Below are 22799 nucleotides of genomic sequence, written 5' to 3' on the forward strand. Positions count from 1 at the left end.
CATGATGAAAGCAAGTGCAAGTACTGGATTACATGTGCACAAATGACACAAACTGACAATTGGTAATTAGTTTAGTTTATATAAAACAAGCAAGTGCTTGCAATATTGGTGAGATCTAATTGCAATCATCTGGGTGATTTAATTACATGACTGGTTTAAAACACTGCTTTAACTTTAGAAGTGTGTTTTGGAAACATGTATGTACTTATGCATACACATATTAACCCTGTGACTGCATAGTGAATATAAAACAATTCTAATAACAATAACTGGATGTTAGGATTCCTCACCTCTCCTATCTTATCGGTTTCCTTTGTACAGTTCTATTTCAGTGTGCAATGAATATATTCATATCCTCCTTATTGTCAAAATACATGTAGAGTCAGAATAAAATGACCTAAATGGACTGGGAATTTCCAATAGAACTACACAGTAAAGAGACTGCAAGTTTATAGGTTTTATTAAAAAATGAATTGAAACAATAGGCCATGCAGACATTTTATCTAATAGGCCCTACACACTGGGCGATATTATTGAAAGATATGAACGATCTCGTTCATTAATAAACAAGATACCATTCATTTCTCTATCGTCCTAGTGGATGCTGGGGTTCCTGAAAGGACCATGGGGAATAGCGGCTCCGCAGGAGACAGGGCACAAAAGTAAAGCTTTCCGATCAGGTGGTGTGCACTGGCTCCTCCCCCTATGACCCTCCTCCAAGCCAGTTAGATTTTTGTGCCCGGCCGAGAAGGGTGCAATCTAGGTGGCTCTCCTAAAGAGCTGCTTAGAAAAGTTTAGCTTAGGTTTTTTATTTTACAGTGAGTCCTGCTGGCAACAGGATCACTGCAACGAGGGACTTAGGGGAGAAGAAGTGAACTCACCTGCGTGCAGGATGGATTGGCTTCTTGGCTACTGGACATCAGCTCCAGAGGGACGATCACAGGTACAGCCTGGATGGTCACCGGAGCCTTGCCGCCGGCCCCCTTGCAGATGCTGAAGTAAGAAGAGGTCCAGAATCGGCGGCAGAAGACTCCTCAGTCTTCTAAAGGTAGCGCACAGCACTGCAGCTGTGCGCCATTTTCCTCTCAGCACACTTCACACGGCAGTCACTGAGGGTGCAGGGCGCTGGGAGGGGGGCGCCCTGGGAGGCAAATGAATACCTATTTTGGCTAAAAATACCTCACATATAGCCTCCGGAGGCTATATGGAGATATTTAACCCCTGCCAGAATCCGTTAAGAGCGGGAGACGAGGCCGCCGAAAAAGGGGCGGGGCCTATCTCCTCAGCACACAGCGCCATTTTCCCTCACAGAAAGGCTGGAGGGAAGGCTCCCAGGCTCTCCCCTGCACTGCACTACAGAAACAGGGTTAAAACAGAGAGGGGGGGCACTAATTTGGCGTTAGAAATATATAAAAAAGATGCTATAAGGGAAAACACTTATATAAGGTTGTCCCTATATAATTATAGCGTTTTTGGTGTGTGCTGGTAAACTCTCCCTCTGTCTCTCCAAAGGGCTAGTGGGTCCTGTCCTCTATCAGAGCATTCCCTGTGTGTGTGCTGTGTGTCGGTACGTGTGTGTCGACATGTATGAGGACGATGTTGGTGAGGAGGCGGAGCAATTGCCTGTAATGGTGATGTCACTCTCTAGGGAGTCGACACCGGAATGGATGGCTTATTTAGGGAATTACGTGATAATGTCAACACGCTGCAAGGTCGGTTGACGACATGAGACGGCCGACAAACAATTAGTACCGGTCCAGACGTCTCAAAAACACCGTCAGGGGTTTTAAAACGCCCGTTTACTTTAGTCGGTCGACACAGACACAGACAGGGACACTGAATCCAGTGTCGACGGTGAATAAACAAACGTATTCCTTATTAGGGCCACACGTTAAAGGCAATGAAGGAGGTGTTACATATTTCTGATACTACAAGTACCACAAAAGAGGGTATTATGTGGGATGTGAAAAAACTACCGTAGTTTTTCCTGAATCAGATAAATTAAATAAAGTGTGTGATGATGCGTGGGTTCCCCCCGATAGAAAATTATGGGCGGTATACCCTTTCCCGCCAGAAGTTAGGGAGCGTTGGGAAACACCCCTTAGGGTGGATAAGGCGCTCACACGCTTATCAAAACAAGTGGCGGTACCGTCTATAGATAGGGCCGTCCTCAAGGACCAGCTGACAGGAGGCTGGAAAATATCATAAAAAGTATATACACACATACTGGTGTTATACTGCGACCAGCGATCGCCTCAGCCTGGATGTGCAGAGCTGGGGTGGCTTGGTCGGATTCCCTGACTAAAAATATTGATACCCTTGACAGGGACAGTATTTTATTGACTATAGAGCATTTAAAGGATGCATTTCTATATATGCGAGATGCACAGAGGGATATTTGCACTCTGGCATCAAGAGTAAATGCGATGTCCATATCTGCCAGAAGATGTTATGGACACGACAGTGGTCAGGTGATGCAGATTCCAAACGGCACAAAGGTGTATTGCCGTATAAAGGAAGAGGAGTTATTTGGGGTCGGTCCATCGGACCTGGTGGCCACGGCAACTGCTGGAAAATCCGCCGTTTTTACCCTAAGTCACATCTCTGCAGAAAAAGACACCGTCTTTTCAGCCTCAGTCCTTTCGTCCCTATAAGATCATATCTGCCCAGGGATAGAGGAAAGGGAAGAAGACTGCAGCAGGCAGCCCATTCCCAGGAACAGAAGCGTTCCACCGCTTCTGACAAGTTCTCAGCATGGCGCTGAGACCGTACAGGACCCCTGGATCCTACAAGTAGAATCCCAGGGGTACAGATTGGAATGTCGAGACGTTTCCCCTTCGCAGGCTCCTGAAGTCTGCTTTACCAAGGTCTCCCTCCGACAAGGAGGCAGTATGGGAAAAAATTCACAAGCTGTATTCCCAGCAGGTGATAATTAAATTACCCCTCCTACTACAAGAAAAGGGGTATTATTCCACACTATATTGTGGTACTGAAGCCAGAAGGCTAGGTGAGACTTATTCTAAAAAAAATTTTGAACACTTACAAAGGTTCAAATCAAGATGGAGTCACTCAGAGCAGTGATAACGAACCAGGAAGAAGGGGACTATATAGTGTCCCGGGACATCAGGGATGCTTACCTCTATGTCCCAAATTTGCCCTTCTCACTAAGGGTACCTCAGGTTCGTGGTGCAGAACTGTCACTATCAGTTTCAGACGCTGCCGTTTGGATTGTCCACGGCACCCCGGGTCTTTACCAAGGTAATGGCCGAAATGATGATTCTTCTTCGAAGAAAAGGCGTCTTAATTATCCCTTACTTGGACGATCTCCTGATAAGGGCATAGTCCAGGGAACAGTTGGAGGTCGGAGTAGCACTATCTCGCATACTGCTACAACAGCACGGGTGGATTCTAAATATTCCAAAATCGCAGCTGATCCCGACGACACGTCTGCTGTGCCTAGGGATGATTCTGGACACAGTCCAGAAAAAGGTGTTTCTCCCGGAAGAGAAAGCCAGGGAGTTATCCGAGCTAGTCAGGAACCTCCTAAAAACAGTGCATCATTGCACAAGGGTCCTGGTAAAAATGGTGGCTTCCTACGAAGCAATTCCATTCGGCAGATTTCACGCAAGAACTTTTCAGTGGGATCTGCTGGACAAATGGTCCGGATCGCATCTTCAGATGCATCAGCGGATAACCCTATATCCAAGGACAAGGGTGTCTCTCCTGTGGTGGTTATAGAGTGCTCATCTTCTAGAGGGCCGCAGATTCGGCATTCAGGATTGGATGCTGGTGACCACGGAGCCCAGCCCGAGAGGCTGGGGAGCAGTCACACAAGGAAAAAATTTCCAGGGAGTGTGATCAAGTCTGGAGACTTTTCTCCACATAAATATACTGGAGCTAAGGGTAAATTTATAATGCTCTAAGCTTAGCAAGACCTCTGCTTCAAGGTCAGCCGGTATTGATCCAGTGGGAAAAACATCACGGCAGTCGCCCACGTAAACAGACAGGGCGACACAAGAAGCAGGAGGGCAATGGCAAAAACTGCAAGGACTTTTCGCTGGGCGGAAAATCATGTGATAGCACTGTCAGCAGTGTTTCATCCCGGGAATGGAAACTGGGAAGCAGACTTCCTCAGCAGGCACGACCTCCACCCGGGAGAGTGGAAACTTCATCGGGAAGTTTTTTCCACATGATTGTAAACCGTTGGGAAATACCAAGGTGGACATGATGGCGTCCCGTCTGAACAAAAAACGGGACAGGTATTGCGCCAGGTCAAGAGACCCTCAGGCAATAGCTGTGGACGTTCTGGTAACACCGTGGGTGTACCAGTCGGTGTATGTGTTCCCTCCTCTGCTTCTCATACCTAAGGTGCTGAGAATTATAAGACGTAGAGGAGTAAGAACTATACTCATGGCTCCGGATTGGCCAAGAAGGACTTGGTACCCGGAACTTCAAGAGATGCTTACAGAGGTCTTATGGCCTCTGCCGCTAAGAAGGGACTTGCTTCAGCAAGTACCGTGTCTGTTCCAAGACTTACCGCAGCTGCGTTTGTCGGCATGGCGGTGGAAAGCCGGATCCTAAGGGAAAAAGGCATTCCGGAAGAGGTCATTCCTACCCTGGTCAAAGCCAGAAAGGAGGTGACCGCACAACATTATCACCACATGTGGCGAAAATATGTTGCGTGGTGTGAGGCCAGGAAGGCCCCACAAAGAAATTTCAACTCGGTCGTTTCCTGCATTTCCTGCAAACAGGAGTGTCTATGGGCCTCAAATTGGGGTCCATTAAGGTTCAAATTTCGGCCCTGTCGATTTTCTTCCAGAAAGAATTGGCTTCAGTTCCTGAAGTCCAGAAGTTTGTCAAGGGAGTATTGCATATACAACCCCCTTTTGTGCCTCCAGTGGCACTGTGGGATCTCAACGTAGTTCTGGGATTCCTCAAATCACATTGGTTTAAAACCAGTCAAATCTGTGGATTTGAAGCATCTCACATGAAAAGTGACCATGCTCTTGGCCCTGGCCTGGACCAGGCGAGTGTCAAATTGGTGGTTTTTTCTCAAAAAAGCCCATATCTGTTTGTCCATTCGGACAGGGCAGAGCTGCGGACTCGTCCCCAGTTCTCTCCCTAAGGTGGTGTCAGTGTTTCACCTGAACCAGCTTATTGTGGTGCCTTGCACCTACTAGGGACTTGGAGGACTCCAAGTTGCTAGATGTTGTCAGGGCCCTGAAAATATGTTCCAGGACGGCTGGAGTCAGGAAAACTGACTTGCTGTTATCCTGTATGCACCCAACAAACTGGGTGCTCTTGCTTCTAAGCAGACTATTGCTAGTTGGATGTGTAATACAATTCAGCTTGCACATTCTGTGGCAGGCCTGCCACAGCCAAAATATGTAAATGCCCATTCCACAAGGAAGGTGGGCTCATCTTGGGCGGCTGCCCGAGGGGTCTCGGCTTTACAACTTTGCCGAGCAGCTACTTGGTCAGGGGCAAACACGTTTGCTAAATTCTACAAATTTGATACCCTGGCTAAGGAGGACCTGGAGTTCTCTCATTCGGTGCTGCAGAGTCATCCGCACTCTCCCGCCCGTTTGGGAGCTTTGGTATAATCCCCATGGTCCTTTCAGGAACCCCAGCATCCACTAGGACGATAGAGAAAATAAGAATTTACTTACCGATAATTCTATTTCTCGGAGTCCGTAGTGGATGCTGGGCGCCCATCCCAAGTGCGGATTATCTGCAATACTTGTACATAGTTACAAAAATCGGGTTATTATTGTTGTGAGCCATCTTTTCAGAGGCTCCGCTGTTATCATACTGTTAACTGGGTTTAGATCACAAGTTGTACGGTGTGATTGGTGTGGCTGGTATGAGTCTTACCCGGGATTCAAAATTCCTCCCTTATTGTGTACGCTCGTCCGGGCACAGTACCTAACTGGCTTGGAGGAGGGTCATAGGGGGAGGAGCCAGTGCACACCACCTGATCGGAAAGCTTTACTTTTGTGCCCTGTCTCCTGCGGAGCCGCTATTCCCCATGGTCCTTTCAGGAACCCCAGCATCCACTACGGACTCCGAGAAATAGAATTATCGGTAAGTAAATTCTTATTATCTTTCAATGTGGAGGCACCAGCGATGAACGATGCGCGGCCCCGCGCTCGTTCATCGCTGGTGCCCCGTCGGTAGTGCATGCAGGCCAATATGGACGATCTCGTCCATATTGGCCTGCACTGCTATGGAGCCGGGTGACGGGGATAGTGAAGAAACTTCACTGCCCCCCCGCCGCCGGGTCGGCCGTATCCGCCGTCAGGCAGCTCGGCGGCGGATTGCAAAGTGTGTAGGGCCCTTAAGGTTTGTTCACACAGGTAAACATTGTGCCCTTGGTAGCAAAACATTATGGGGGGAGTTGTATCAAGCCGTGGAGGAGTGGGCAAGGTAACTGTTGCATATAGCAACAATTCAGCTTGGAGGTAGCATTTATCAAGTACAATCTATAAAACTTTAGCTAGCAGCTGATTGGTGCGCAACTTCTCAACGTCCATTTCTTCACTCTTTTGAAAATGTAATACATCTATATGTTGCTGTTATTTTTCTACTTCATGTTAAATGTTTGTTTGTGACCTCTCTCACAGGCTCTGTACTGTTTCTGGAGGAAATGATTTTAGTCTGTTTTCAACAGGTTGAGGAGCAAGAAGCCAACAAATCTGAGCCTGAGTATGATGATGATGAACTGGATGAGCTCCCATCTTCAAGGTCAACAAGTGGTACTTTCGGAGGAATGATCTTTCGCAAGCCCAGCCAGACCAGCGTTTACTTACAAGAATGGGACATACCCTTTGAACAAATTGAACTTGAGGAGCTTATTGGTCAGGGAAGATGGGGGAAGGTGTACAGAGGCAAGTGGCATGGGGAGGTAGCTATCCGGTTACTGGAGATAGATGGAAACAATCAAGATCATTTGAAACTGTTTAAAAAAGAAGTGATGAATTACAGGCAGACACGGCATGAGAACGTGGTGCTCTTCATGGGGGCTTGTATGCACCCCCCCCATTTGGCCATCATTACTAGGTGAGTGATTCTCAGCACGTCAGAAGTTGTTCCCCAGGAAGGGTGTATGCAGTATTTTAACCGTACCTCCACTGATTGTTATCAGGTTCTTGCTTTTGGCCTTTTGTTCTTATTGTATGCCCCGGATAAGATAAGCATTTGTAATATTCTCAATACCTGCTGTATAAACTATTGTTTATGTAACTATGACTCCTATAGATATATTCCACGTGTCACACACTCAGTCAATATAAAAATATCTCTGTCAAATGTTCCTCTTTATTTAGTACAATGTCACTAATTTTGTATGCTTGATAAAATGTTATCTATATTATCTGGGCTTTAGAAGTGAATTGAGTATTTATTAAAGTGGTTTATTTCAAATACAAATGCAAGAAGCCATGTTTAAAATCGTCGACAAATGTAGCTTAGTGTAGCTGTTTCCTGCAAGTCAGAAATGTGTGTGTGTGTGTGTGTGTGTGTGTATAAATATGTATGTATGTATATATATTATATATAATATTCACGTTAATGTAGGCGGTACCTGGATCATTACAACCTGCTGTTTGGCATGCTGCATTGGAAGGGGTATCCTAAGGAGGGCATTGGCAAAGGTAGATTGCATTGGGAAGTGCTGATCAGTGATGTGCGGTCAGGTGAGGGCGGAGCCTTTCCTGTCATACTAACAATTGCGCCAGAGTTTTGACTGTATAAAGTATATGAAAAATTCAAAGGATATGTTAGAAATATCTTCTTTGTATTACTCTAATTGTTTTTATAGTCACAACTCTAGAGTAAAAAGTCTATGGCAGGTGAGACAGTGCCTCCCCTGCCTACCTTTTCCGTACATCTCTGATCAAAACCCACTTAATTTCCAGGAGTATATACAGCTGCACCTGTGTATAATGCCCACATGGATCCTTTGGCTCATATATTGTGTGTAAATCTGGCTCCGGTACTAGCTAGAGCCTCCTGAGCCATTTACCTCACTGCACGTTCCTGATATATATATATACAGTGTGTGTGTGTGTGTGTGTGTGTGTGTGTGTGTGTGTGTGTGTGTATATATACATATATATGACAAATATATATGAATGTATAAGTTCCCAGCTGCTTGAACAATGGAAGAAGGGAACTCTGGTTGGAACAATAAAGAGTCTATGAAGGACCATTTTGGGTGTCGGTGTACTGATATATCCAGGACAGCTGGCAGTTAGTGAAGCAGTCCCTGGACACCAGATTATACCTATAGAAAAAGCTATTTTTCATAAAGTTATTTTGTATTTCCTTGTTTAAAGTGTTTGCTATTTTTTTTCCAGTTTTTGTAAAGGCAGAACCCTTCACGCAGTTGTAAGAGATCCCAAGGCATCACTCGACATCAACAAAACACGACAGATTGCCCAAGAAATTATCAAGGTACAGAGGCATTTTTTGCCCATTAATTAAACTTGATATTGTTGCTGCTATTAATATTTTTGTCAGCTAAAAAATAAAGGAAGACTACCTGCCTACCATGGGACTTCGTAGCAAATGTAGGAAATTCTAATAAGGTATTGCCTACTAAGAACATCTGCTGAATTTGGGCCATAGTTTGTGCATACTTATGAGATTGATTATGAAATATGTTAAAAATGCTCTTTTGCGTATCTTTCCAGTTAGTGGGAGTTCCCCTTGTAGCTTTGATAATTGTAAACCCATCCTCCTATGTAGCTGCTCTCTCTTCCTTTCCATTTAGCTCCTTGGTTGTATCTTCACCTCCTCTCTCTGGTGGTAGTGGTTTCCCCTTTGGTACCTTCCATTTGCACACAACTCACTGGTTTCCGTGTATAACACTAGAGAGCTGGTCTTGCTTATTCATGCAGCTGGAATGGAGTGTGTATGATCCTAGACTGTACTGACTGAAAGTTCAGTTTCAGAAGACCATCAGTGGGATCCCGTTAAGTATTTTTTACTCTACACATACCTCTAATCCTAACCCTAACCTCTCTCTCCCGCAGCCTAGCCCTAACCACATAGGTTTGACCTTAAATGACCAATATAATGAATGCTCAGGAAATCTCCTTTAGGTATAGCTATTGTAGATCACAATAAAAATGTAACCCTAAGAGCCATTTTAAGCACTACGCTGCAGAGGATGCATATACCTTCAAACGGCAGGGGATGAGCCCCACTAGTCCTTATTAGTGAGGGGGCCAGGAAAAAAAAAGTACATTTACCTTGTCCCCACCAGTCCTGAGAACTGTTGGATAGTGCAGGAGATCAGGGATATAGATTGAGTAGTGACATTGTTATGTTCATGACACTTGTGTTAAAATGAAAAAAGATGAAGTACAGTAAAAAATTAATGGGGGGGGGGGGGGGGGGAGCTTTAGGTCTCTTTCCCACCATAGAAAGTTGGGACCCTTACACTAAAGGATATTCATGGATGAAGGATAGGGAAAGATTTTTCCAAACCTGGACTCCAGGAAAAAAGGCACACATGGAACAATATAGCTGATGATACAGCGCATTGGATTGATAAAACAGCCATATTGTTCCGTGTGTATGCGTGATATAGTTCATTGCATGCTCCAGTGGGGTGGTCCGTCGCTTCGCCTGATGTTTCTGCATGTTCAGAAGATCAGGTGATGCGGCTGACGATTACATGCAGCGGGATGTGGGGGGGAAGGCGGGGTGGCACAGCGGGCAGTCGGGCACAGGATCTCCCTGTGTGTAGGGACCTCCCCATGTCAGCCCTCGCCTCGTCCATACACATCGTACCATGTGTGGGGTCCTTTACTGTACAAGACAATGCAGGCGAAGTACATAATAAATATATATATATATATATATATATATATATATATTTCTCTGACGTCCTAGTGGATGCTGGGTACTCCGTAAGGACCATGGGGAATAGACTGGCTCCGCAGGAGACTGGGCACTCTAAAAGAAAGATTAGGTACTATCTGGTGTGCACTGGCTCCTCCCTCTATGCCCCTCCTCCAGACCTCAGTTAGAATCTGAGCCCGGCTCGAGCTGGTTGCACACTAGGGGCTCTCCTGAGCTTCTAGTAAAGAAAGTATTTGTTAGGTTTTTATTTTCAGTGAGATCTGCTGGCAACAGACTCACTGCTATGTTTGATGAGGAGGCTTATGTGGAGGCGGAGCAGGTGCCGATAAATGTGATGTCACCCCCTGCGGGGTCGACACCAGAGTGGATGGATATGTGGAAGGTTTTACACGACAGTGTCAACTCCTTGCATAAAAGGTTCGATGACATAACAGCTGTGGGACAGCCGGCTTCTCAGCCAGTGCCTGCCCAGGCGTCTCAAAGGCCATCAGGGGCTCAAAAACGCCCGCTACCTCAGATGGCAGACACAGATGTCGACACGGAGTCTGACTCCAGTGTCGACGAGGATGAGACATATACACAATCCACAAGGGGCATCCGTTGCATGATTACGGCAATGAAAAATGTGTTACACATTTCTGACATTAACCCAGGTACCACTAAAAAGGGTCTTATGTTTGGGGAGAAAAAGCAGCCAGTGTTTCTCTGACGTCCTAGTGGATGCTGGGAACTCCGTAAGGACCATGGGGAATAGCGGGCTCCGCAGGAGACTGGGCACTCTAAAAGAAAGATTAGGTACTATCTGGTGTGCACTGGCTCCTCCCTCTATGCCCCTCCTCCAGACCTCAGTTAGAATCTGTGCCCGGCCCGAGCTGGTTGCACACTAGGGGCTCTCCTGAGCTCCTAGAAAAGAAAGTATTTGTTAGGTTTTTTATTTTCAGTGAGATCTGCTGGCAACAGACTCACTGCTACGAGGGACTAAGGGGAGAAGAAGCGAACCTACCTGCTTGCAGCTAGCTTGGGCTTCTTAGGCTACTGGACACCATTAGCTCCAGAGGGATCGAACACAGTCCCAGCCTCGGTCGTCTGGTCCCGAAGCCGCGCCGCCGTCCCCCTTACAGAGCCAGAAGCAAGAAGAACGTCCTGGAAATCGGCGGCTGAAGACTTCGGTCTTCATTAAGGTAGCGCACAGCACTGCAGCTGTGCGCCATTGCTCCCTATGCACACCACATACTCCGGTCACTGATGGGTGCAGGGCGCTGGGGGGGGGGCGCCCTGGGCTGCAATTAGAGTACCTTAACTTTGGCAAACAACACATAATATAGCCTAATAAGCTATATATGTGTAAAAATCCCCTGCCATAATACACTTATAAGAGCGGGAGAAGTCCGCCGAAAAAGGGGCGGGGCTATCTCCCTCAGCACACTGGCGCCATTTTCTCTTCACAGTGCAGCTGGAAGACAGCTCCCCAGGCTCTCCCCTGCAGTTTCCAGGCTCAAAGGGTTAAAAAGAGAGGGGGGGCACTAAATTTAGGCGCAAACTGTATATAAAAAGCAGCTATAGGGATAAATCACTTTCTCTAACGTCCTAGTGGATGCTGGGGACTCCGTAAGGACCATGGGGGATAGACGGGCTCCGCAGGAGACTGGGCACTCTATAAGAAAGATTTGGTACTATCTGGTGTGCACTGGCTCCTCCCTCTATGCCCCTCCTCCAGACCTCAGTTAGATTTCTGTGCCCGGCCCGAGCTGGTTGCACACTGGGAGCTCTCCTGAGCTGCTAGAAAGAAAGTTTAAAATTAGGTTTTTTATTTTACAGTGAGACCTGCTGGCAACAGGCTCACTGCATCGTGGGACTAAGGGGAGAAGAAGCGAACCTACCTGCTTGCAGCTAGCTTGGGCTTCTTAGGCTACTGGACACCATTAGCTCCAGAGGGATCGACCGCAGGACTCGTCCTTGGTGTTCGTTCCCGGAGCCGCGCCGCCGTCCCCCTTACAGAGCCAGAAGCATGAAGATGGTCCGGAAAATCGGCGGCAGAAGACATCAGTCTTCACCAAGGTAGCGCACAGCACTGCAGCTGTGCGCCATTGCTCCTCATACACACTTCACACTCCGGTCACTGAGGGTGCAGGGCGCTGGGGGGGGGGCGCCCTGAGCAGCAATAATATCACCTTGGCTGGCAAAAATAACCACAATATATAGTCCCAGAGGCTATATATGTGGTAATTACCCCTGCCAGAATTACAGAAAAAAGCGGGAGAAAGGCCGCCGAAAAAGGGGCGGAGCCTTCTCCCTCAGCACACTGGCGCCATTATTCCCTCACAGTTCCGCTGGAAGGAAGCTCCCTGACTCTCCCCTGCAGTCTACACCACGGAAAGGGTAAAAAAGAGAGGGGGGCACTAAATTTGGGCGCAGTTTAATATAATAAGCAGCTATAAAGGGTCATAATTCAGTTAGTCCCTGTATTATTATAGCGCTCTGGTGTGTGCTGGCATACTTTCTCTCTGTCTCCCCAAAGGGCTTTTGTGGGGTCCTGTCTCCTTGTAAGAGCATTCCCTGTGTGTGTGCGGTGTGTCGGTACGGCTGTGTCGACATGTTTGATGAGGAGACTTATGTGGAGGCGGAGCAGATGCCTATTAATGTGATGTCACCCCCTGCGGGGCAGACACCTGAGTGGATGGATTTATGGAAGGAATTACGTGCAAGTGTCGACTCCTTACATAAAAAATTTGACGACATGCCAAATGCGGGACAGCCGGCTTCTCAGCTCGTGCCTGCCCAGACGATTCAAAGGCCGTCAGGGGCCCTGAAACGACCACTACCTCAGATGGCAGACACAGATGTCGACACGGATACTGATGCAAGTGTCGACGACGATGAGTCAAATTTAATGTCCACTAGGGCCATTTGTGGCATGATTGAGGCAATGAAAGAGGTATTACACCTTACTGATATAAACCCGGGTACCTCAAAGAAGGGTATTATGTTTGGGGAGAAAAAACTACCTATAGTTTTTCCCCCATCTGAGGAATTGAATGAGGTGTGTGAAGAAGCGTGGGCTTTCCCCGATAAAAAATTGGTGATTTCAAAAAAATTACTAATGGCGTTCCCTTTCTCGTCAGAGGATAGGTCACGTTGGGAAACTCCCCCTAGGGTGGATAAAGCGCTCACATGTTTGTCTAAAAAGGTGGCACTACCGTCTCCGGATACGGCCGCCCTAAAGGAACCTGCTGATAGAAAGCAGGAGGCTATCCTAAAATCTATTTACACACACACTGGTGTTATACTGAGACCAGCTATTGCCTCAGCCTGGATGTGCAGTGCTGCTGCTGCTTGGTCAGATTCCCTGTCGGAAAATATTGACACCCTAGACAGAGACACTATATTGCTAACCATAGAACATATAAAAGACTCGGTCTTATACATGAGAGATGCACAGAGGGAGATCTGCCGGCTGGCATCTAGAATAAGTGCTTTGTCCATCTCTGCTAGGAGAGGCTTATGGACTCGGAAGTGGACAGGAGATGCAGATTCTAAAAGGCACATGGAAGTTTTGCCTTATAAGGGTGAGGAGTTATTCGGGGACGGTCTCTCAGACCTTGTTTCCACAGCAGCGGCTGGGAAGTCTGCATTTTTGCCCCATGTCCCCTCACAGCCTAAGAAAGCACCGTATTACCAAGTACAGTCCTTTCGACCCCAGAAAAACAGGCGCGGAAAAGGCGGGTCCTTTCTGTCTAGAGGCAGAGGAAGGGGGAAAAAGCTGCAACACACAGCCGGTTCCCAGGACCAAAAGTCCTCCCCCGCTTCTTCCAAATCAGCCGCATGACGGTGGGGCTCCACAGGCGGAGCCAGGTACGGTGGGGGGCCGCCTCAAAAATTTCAGCGATCAGTGGGCTCGCTCACGGGTGGATCCCTGGATCCTTCAAGTAGTATCTCAGGGGTACAAGCTGGAATTCGAGGCGCCGCCCCCCCGCCGTTTCCTCAAATCAGCCTTACCGACGACTCCATCGGGCAGGGAGGCTGTGCTAGAGGCCATTCACAAGCTGTATTCCCAGCAGGTGATAGTCAAGGTACCCCTACTTCAACAAGGCCGGGGCTACTATTCCACACTGTTTGTGGTACCGAAACCAGACGGTTCGGTGAGACCCATTTTAAATTTGAAATCCTTGAACACTTACATAACAAAATTCAAGTTCAAGATGGAATCGCTCAGGGCGGTTATTACAAGCCTGGACGAGGGGGATTACATGGTATCCCTGGACATCAAGGATGCTTACCTGCATGTCCCTATTTACCTTCCTCACCAGGAGTACCTCAGATTTGTGGTACAGGATTGCCATTACCAATTCCAGACACTACCGTTTGGACTGTCCACGGCACCGAGGGTGTTTACCAAGGTAATGGCAGAAATGATGATACTCCTTCGAAAGAAGGGAGTTTTAATTATCCCATACTTGGACGATCTCCTTATAAAGGCGAGGTCCAGGGAGCAGTTACTGGTCGGAGTAGCACTATCTCAGGAGGTGCTACAACAGCATGGCTGGATTCTGAACATTCCAAAGTCACAGCTGGTTCCTTCCACTCGCTTACTGTTCCTGGGGATGATTTTGGACACAGAACTGAAAAAAGTGTTTCTCCCGCAGGAGAAAGCCAAGGAGCTGTCATCTCTAGTCAGAGACCTCCTAAAACCAAAACGGGTATCGGTGCATCGTTGCACACGAGTCCTGGGAAAAATGGTGGCTTCATACGAAGCAATTCCATTCGGCAGGTTCCATGCGAGGACCTTCCAGTGGGACCTCTTGGACAAGTGGTCGGGATCGCATCTTCAGATGCATCAAATGATAACCCTGTCTCCAAGGACCAGGGTGTCTCTACTGTGGTGGCTGCAGAGTGCTCATCTTCTAGAGGGCCGCAGATCCGGCATACAGGACTGGGTCCTGGTGACCACGGATGCCAGCCTTCGAGGCTGGGGAGCAGTCACACAGGGAAGAAACTTCCAAGGACTATGGTCAAGTCAGGAGACTTCCCTACATATAAATATTCTGGAACTAAGGGCCATTTACAATGCCCTAAGTCAGGCAAGACCCCTGCTTCAAAACCAGCCGGTACTGATCCAGTCAGACAACATCACGGCAGTCGCCCATGTGAACCGACAGGGCGGCACAAGAAGCAGGATGGCAAATATTGCGCCAGGTCAAGGGACCCTCAGGCGATAGCTGTGGACGCTCTAGTGACACCGTGGGTGTACCAGTCGGTTTATGTGTTCCCTCCTCTGCCTCTCATACCAAAGGTACTGAGAATAATAAGAAGGCGAGGAGTAAGAACGATACTCGTGGTTCCGGATTGGCCAAGAAGGGCTTGGTACCCGGAACTTCAGGAAATGATATCAGAGGACCCATGGCCTCTACCGCTCAGACAGGATCTGCTGCAGCAGGGGCCCTGTCTGTTCCAAGACTTACCGCGGCTGCGTTTGACGGCATGGCGGTTGAATTCCGGATCCTAAAGGAAAAGGGCATTCCGGAGGAAGTCATTCCTACGCTAATAAAAGCCAGGAAAGAAGTAACCGCGAACCATTATCACCGTATTTGGCGAAGATATGTTGCGTGGTGTGAGGCTCAGAAGGCCCCAACAGAGGAATTTCAGCTGGGTCGCTTTCTACACTTCCTACAGTCGGGAGTGACTATGGGCCTAAAATTGGGTTCCATTAAAGTCCAGATTTCGGCCCTGTCGATTTTCTTCCAGAAAGAACTGACTTCACTGCCTGAAGTTCAGACTTTTGTAAAGGGAGTGCTTCATATTCAGCCCCCTTTTGTGCCTCCCGTGGCACCTTGGGATCTCAATGTGGTGTTGAATTTCCTAAAATCACATTGGTTTGAACCACTTAAAACTGTGGATCTGAAATATCTCACATGGAAAGTGGTCATGTTATTGGCCTTGGCTTCGGCCAGGCGTGTGTCAGAATTGGCGGCTTTGTCTTGTAAAAGCCCTTATCTGATTTTTCATATGGATAGGGCAGAATTGAGGACTCGTCCCCAGTTTCTCCCTAAGGTGGTATCTGCTTTTCACTTGAACCAAACTATTGTGGTGCCTGCGGCTACTGGGGACTTGGAGGATTCCAAGTTACTGGATGTAGTCAGGGCCCTGAAACTTTGTTTCCAGGACGGCTGGAGTCAGAAAGACTGACTCGCTTTTTGTCCTGTACGCACCCAACAAGATAGGTGCTCCTGCTTCTAAGCAGTCTATTGCGCGCTGGATTTGTAGCACTATTCAGCTGGCGCATTCTGCGGTAGGCTTACCGCAGCCTAAATCTGTAAAAGCCCATTCCACACGGAAGGTGGGCTCATCTTGGGCGGCTGCCCGAGGGGTCTCGGCTTTACAACTTTGCCGAGCTGCTACTTGGTCAGGGGCAAACACGTTTGCAAAATTCTACAAATTTGATACCCTGGCTGAGGAGGACCTTGAGTTCTCTCATGCGGTGCTGCAGAGTCATCCGCACTCTCCCGCCCGTTTGGGAGCTTTGGTATAATCCCCATGGTCCTTACGGAGTCCCCAGCATCCACTAGGACGTTAGAGAAAATAAGATTTTACTCACCGGTAAATCTATTTCTCGTAGTCCGTAGTGGATGCTGGGCGCCCGTCCCAAGTGCGGAGTGTCTGCAATACTTGTATATAGTTATTGCCTAACTAAAGGGTTATTATTGAGCCATCTGTTGAGAGGCTCAGTTATATTTCATACTGTTAACTGGGTATAGTATCACGAGTTATACGGTGTGATTGGTGTGGCTGGTATGAGTCTTACCCGGGATTCAAAAAATCCTTCCTTATTGTGTCAGCTCTTCCGGGCACAGTATCCTAACTGAGGTCTGGAGGAGGGGCATAGAGGGAGGAGCCAGTGCACACCAGATAATACCAAATCTTTCTTATAGAGTGCCCAGTCTCCTGCGGAGCCCGTCTATCCCCCATGGTCCTTACGGAGTCCCCAGCATCCACTACGGACTACGAGAAATAGATTTACCGGTGAGTAAAATCTTATTTTCTATTAGTGTAGATCCCTGATTAAATAGCGCTGTGGTGTGTGCTGGCATACTCTCTCTCTGTCTCCCCAAAGGACTTTGTGGGGTCCTGTCCTCAGTCAGAGCATTCCCTGTGTGTGTGCGGTGTGTCAGTATGGCTGTGTCGACTTGTTTGATGAGGAGGCTTATGTGGAGGCGGAGCAGGTGCCGATAAATGTGATGTCACCCACTGCGGGGCCGACACCAGAGTGGATGGATATGTGGAAGGTATTAACCGACAGTGTCAGCTCCTTACATAAAAGGCTGGATGACGTAACAGCCATGGGACAGCCGGCTTCTCAGCCCGCGCCTGCCCAGGCGTCTCAAAGGCCATCAGGGGCTCGAAAACGGCCGCTACCTCAGATGGCAGACACAGATGTCGACACGGAGTCTGACTCCAGTGTCGACGAGGTTGAGACATATACACAATCCACTAGGGACATCCGTTGCATGATTTCGGCAATGAAAAATGTGTTACACAATTCTGACATTAACCCAAGTACCACTAAAAAGGGGTTTTATGTTTGGGGAGAAAAAACAGCCAGTGTTTTGTTCCCCCATCAGATGAATTGAATGAAGTGTGTGAAGAAACGTGGGTTTCCCCCGATAAGAAACTGGTAATTTCTAAAAAGTTACTGATGGCGTACCCTTTCCCGCCAGAGGATAGGTCACTTTGGGAGATATCCCCTAGGGTGGATAAGGCGCTCACACGTTTGTCAAAAAAGGTGGCACTGCCGTCTCATGATACGGCCACCTTGAAGGAGCCTGCTGATAGAAAGCAGGTGGAAATCCTGAAGTCTGTATATACACACTCAGGTACTATACTGAGACCTGCAATTGCCTCAGCATGGAGGTGTAGTGCTGCTGCAGCGTGGTCTGATACCCTGTCAGATAATAGTGTTACCCTCGACAGGGATACTATTTTGCTAACCATAGAGCATATTAAAGACGTCGTCTTATATATGAGGGATGCACAGAGGGATATTTGCCGGCTGGCATCCAGAATTAATGCAATGTCCATTTCTGCCAGGAGGGTATTATGGACCCGGCAGTGGACAGGTGATGCTGATTCTAAAAGGCACATGGAGATTCTGCCTTATAAGGGTGAGGAATTGTTTGGGGATGGTCTCTCGGACCTCGTATCCACAGCAACAGCTGGGAAGTCAAAATTTTTACCTCAGGTTCCCTCACAGCCTAAGAAAGCACCGTATTATCAGGTACAGTCCTTTCGGCCTCAGAAAAGCAAGCGGGTCAAAGGCGCTTCCTTTCTGCCAGAGGCAAGGGAAGAAGGAAAAAGGCTGCACCAGACAGCCAGTTCCCAGGATCAAAAATCTTCCCCCGCTTCCTCTAAGTCCACCGCATGACGCTGGGGCTCCACAAGCTGAGCCAGGTGCGGTGGGGGCGCGTCTCCGGAACTTCAGCGACCAGTGGGCTCGCTCACAGATGGATCCCTGGGTTCTGCACGTAGTATCACAGGGATACAAGCTGGAGTTCGAGGCGACTCCCCCTCGCCGTTACCTCAGATCAGCCTTGCCTGCTGCCCTCAGAGAAAGGGAGGTAGTACTGGCGGCAATTCACAAGCTGTATCTTCAGCAGGTGATAATCAAGGTACCCCTCCTTCAACAGGGACGGGGTTACTATTCCACAATGTTGTGGTACCGAAACCAGACGGTTCGGTGAGACCCATTTTAAATTTAAAATCCTTGAACATTTATATAAAAAAGTTCAAGTTCAAAGTACCTCAAGGGTGTGGTACAGGACTGTCATTACCAATTCTAGACGTTGCCGTCTGGTCTGTCCACGGCACCGTGGGTATTTACCAAGGTAATGGCCGACATGATGATGCTCCTCCGAAAGAAGGGAGTCATGATTATTCCGTACTTGGACGATCTCCTTATAAAGGCGAGGTCCAAAGAGAAGTTGCTAGTCGGCGTGGCACTATCTCAGGAAGTGCTGCATCAGCACGGCTGGATTCTGAATATCCCAAAGTCGCAGCTGATTCCTGCGACGCGTCTGCTGTTCTTGGGCATGATTCTGGACACAGAACAGAAGAAGAGATTTCTCCTGGAGGAGAAGGCCCATGAATTATCATCTCTGGTCAGGGTCCTCCTGAAACCAAAGCAGGTGTTGGTGCATCACTGCACGCGAGTCCTGGGAAAGATGGTAGCTTCTTACGAAGCAAGTCCCTTCGGCAGATTCCATGCAAGGATCTTCCAGTGGGATCTGTTGGACAAGTGGTCCGGATCGCATCTCCAGATGCATCGGTTAATCACCCTGTCCCCGAGGGCCAGGGTATCTCTGCTGTGGTGGCTGCAGAGTGCTCATCTGCTCGAAGGCCGCAGATTCGGCATACAGGACTGGGTCCTGGTGACCACGGATGCAAGCCTCCGAGGTTGGGGGGCAGTCACCCAGGGAAGAAACTTCCAAGGACAATGGTCAAGTCAGGAAACTTCCCTGCACTTAAATATTCTGGAACTAAGGGACATTTACAACGCCCTAAGTCAAGCAGAACCCCTGCTTAAAAACCAACCGGTTCTGATTCAGTCAGACAACATCACAGCGGTCGCCCATGTAAACCGCCAGGGCGGCACAAGAAGCAGGGTGGCAATGGCAGAAGCCACAAGGATTCTTTGATGGCGGAGAATCACGTGATAGCACTGTCAGCAGTGTTCATTCCGGGAGTGGACAACTGGGAAGCAGATTTCCTCAGCAGGCACGCCCTCCACCCGGGAGAGTGGGGACTTCATCCAGAAGTCTTCCAGCTGATTGTGAACCGTTGGGAACGGCCACAGGTGGACATGATGGCGTCCCACCTCAACAAAAAGCTAAAAAGATATTGCGCCAGGTCAAGGGACCCTCAGGCGATAGCTGTGGATGCTCTAGTGACACCGTGGGTGTACCAGTCGGTTTATGTGTTCCCTCCTCTTCCTCTCATACCCAAGGTACTGAGAATAATAAGAAGGAGAGGAGTAAGAACTATACTCATTGTTCCGGATTGGTCAAGAAGAGCTTGGTACCCAGAACTTCAAGAAATGATCTCAGAGGACCCTTGGCCTCTGACGCTCAGACAGGACCTGCTACTGCAGGGGCCCTATCTGTTCCAAGACTTACCGCGGCTGCGTTTGACGGCATGGCGGTTGAACACCAGATCCTAAAGGAAAAGGGCATTCCGGAGGAAGTCATTCCTACGCTGATTAAAGCTAGGAAGGATGTGACCGCAAAACATTATCACCGCATATGGCGGAAATATGTTGCTTGGTGTGAGGCCTGGAAGGCCCCAACGGATGAATTTCAGCTGGGTCGATTTCTGCACTTCTTACAGTCAGGGGTGACTATGGGCCTCAAATTGGGTTCCATTAAGGTCCAGATTTTGGCTCTGTCGATTTTCTTCCAAAAACGAACTGGCTTCACTGCCTGAAGTTCAGACTTTTGTTAAAGGAGTGCTGCATATTCAGCCCCCTTTTGTGCCTCCAGTGGCACCTTGGGATCTCAACGTGGTGTTGGATTTCCTAAAGTCGCATTGGTTGAGCCACTTAAAACCGTGGAGCTAAAAATATTTCACGCGGAAAGTGGTCATGCTGTTGGCCTTGGCTTCGGCCAGGCGTGTATCAGATTGGCGGCTTTGTCATGTAAAAGCCCTTATCTGATTTTTCATATGGATAGGGCGGGATTGAGGACTCGTTCCCAATTTCTTCCTAAGGTGGTATCAGCGTTTCATTTGAACCAACCTATTGTGGTGCCTGCGGCTACTCGGGACTTGGAGGATTCCAAGTTGCTGGACGTAGTCAGGGCCCTGAAAATCTATGTTTCCAGGATGGCTAGAGTCAGGAAAACTGACTCGCTATTTATCCTGTATGCACCCAACAAGCTGGGTGCTCCTGCTTCAAAGCAGACTATTGCTCGCTGGATCTATAGCACGATTCAACTTGCACTTTCTGCGGCTGGACTGCCGTATCCTAAATCAGTAAAAGCCCATTCCACGAGGAAGGTGGGCTCTTCTTGGGCGGCTGCCCGAGGGATCTCGGCTTTACAGCTTTGCCGAGCGGCTACTTGGTCGGGTTCAAACACATTTGCAAAATTCTACAAGTTTGATACCCTGGCTGAGGAGGACCTTGAGTTTGCTCATTCGGTGCTGCAGAGTCATCCGCACTCTCCCGCCCGTTTGGGAGCTTTGGTATAATCCCCATGGTCCTTACGGAGTTCCCAGCATCCACTAGGACGTTAGAGAAAATAAGAATTTACTCACCGGTAATTCTATTTCTCGTAGTCCGTAGTGGATGCTGGGCGCCCATCCCAAGTGCGGATTGTCTGCAATACTTGTATATAGTTATTGCCTAACTAAAGGGTTATTGTTATGAGCCATCTTTTCGTGAGGCTCAGTTGTTATTCATACTGTTAACTGGGTATAGTATCACGAGTTGTACGGTGTGATTGGTGTGGCTGGTATGAGTCTTACCCGGGATTCCAAATCCTTTCCTTATTGTGTCAGCTCTTCCGGGCACAGTTTCCCTAACTGAGGTCTGGAGGAGGGGCATAGAGGGAGGAGCCAGTGCACACCAGATAGTACCTAATCTTTCTTTTAGAGTGCCCAGTCTCCTGCGGAGCCCGCTATTCCCTATGGTCCTTACGGAGTTCCCAGCATCCACTACGGACTACGAGAAATAGAATTACCGGTGAGTAAATTCTTATTTTTTCCCCCATCAGATGAGTTGAATGAAGTGTGTGAAGAAGCGTGGGGTTCCCCCGATAAGAAACTGGTAATTTCTAAAAAGTTACTGATGGCGTACCCTTTCCCGCCAGAGGATAGGTCACGTTGGGAGATATCTCCTAGGGTGGATAAGGCGCTCACACGCTTGTCAAAAAAGGTGGCACTGCCGTCTCAGGATACGGCCGCCTTGAAGGAGCCTGCTGATAGAAAGCAGGAGGCTATCCTGAAGTCTGTATATACACACTCAGGTACTATACTGAGACCTGCAATTGCTTCAGCATGGATGTGTAGTGCTGCTGCAGCGTGGTCTGATACCCTGTCAGATAATATTGATACCCTCGACAGGGATACTATTTTGCTAACCATAGAGCATATTAAAGACGTCGTCTTATATATGAGGGATGCACAGAGGGATATTTGCCGGCTTGCATCTAGAATTAATGCAATGTCCATTTCTGCCAGGAGGGTATTATGGACCCGGCAGCGGACAGGTGATGCTGATTCTAAAAGGCACATGGAGGTTTTGCCTTATAAGGGTGAGGAATTGTTTGGGGATGGTCTCTCGGACCTCGTATCCACAGCAACAGCTGGGAAATCGACATTTTTACCTCAGGCTCCCTCACAACCTAAGAAAGCACCGTACTATCAGGTACAGTCCTTTCGGCCTCAGAAAGGCAAGCGGATCAAAGGTGCTTCCTTTCTGCCCAGAGGCAGGGGGAGAGGGAAAAAGCTGCACCCGACAGCCAGTTCCCAGGAACAAAAATCCTCCCCTGCTTCTACTAAGTCCACCGCATGACGCTGGGGCTCCACAGGTGGAGCCAGGTGCGGTGGGGGCGCGTCTACGGAACTTCAGCGACCAGTGGGTTCGCTCACAGGTGGATCTCTGGGTTCTACAAGTGGTATCTCAGGGATACAAGCTGGAATTCGAGGCGTCTCCCCCTCGCCGTTACCTCAAATCAGCCTTGCCAGCTACTCCCCAGGACAGGGAGGGAGTACTGGCGGCAATTCACAAGCTGTACCTCCAGCAGGTGATAATAAAAGTTCCCCTCCTTCAACAGGGACGGGGTTACTATTCCACAATGTTTGTGGTACCGAAACCAGACGGTTCGGTGAGACCCATTCTAAATTTGAAATCCTTGAACACTTATATAAGGAAGTTCAAGTTCAAA

The 22799-nt window shown here is 48.4% G+C and overlaps 1 protein-coding gene across 3 annotated transcripts in view; it reads left to right on the forward strand.

Annotated features, from left to right (window-relative positions):
• The window catches only part of KSR1 (kinase suppressor of ras 1), a 369929-nt gene that overhangs the window by 319576 nt on the left and 27554 nt on the right, over nucleotides 1-22799 (forward strand). For all 3 annotated transcript variants that reach the window (XM_063953668.1, XM_063953666.1, XM_063953667.1), the window contains 2 exons: nucleotides 6671-7059; nucleotides 8358-8454. In XM_063953668.1, coding sequence (XP_063809738.1) covers nucleotides 6671-7059; nucleotides 8358-8454 — 486 coding nt within the window. The remainder of the gene's footprint in view (nucleotides 1-6670; nucleotides 7060-8357; nucleotides 8455-22799) is intronic.

This window comes from Pseudophryne corroboree, chromosome 2, assembly GCF_028390025.1.
Source record: "Pseudophryne corroboree isolate aPseCor3 chromosome 2, aPseCor3.hap2, whole genome shotgun sequence".
Lineage (NCBI taxonomy): Eukaryota > Metazoa > Chordata > Amphibia > Anura > Myobatrachidae > Pseudophryne > Pseudophryne corroboree.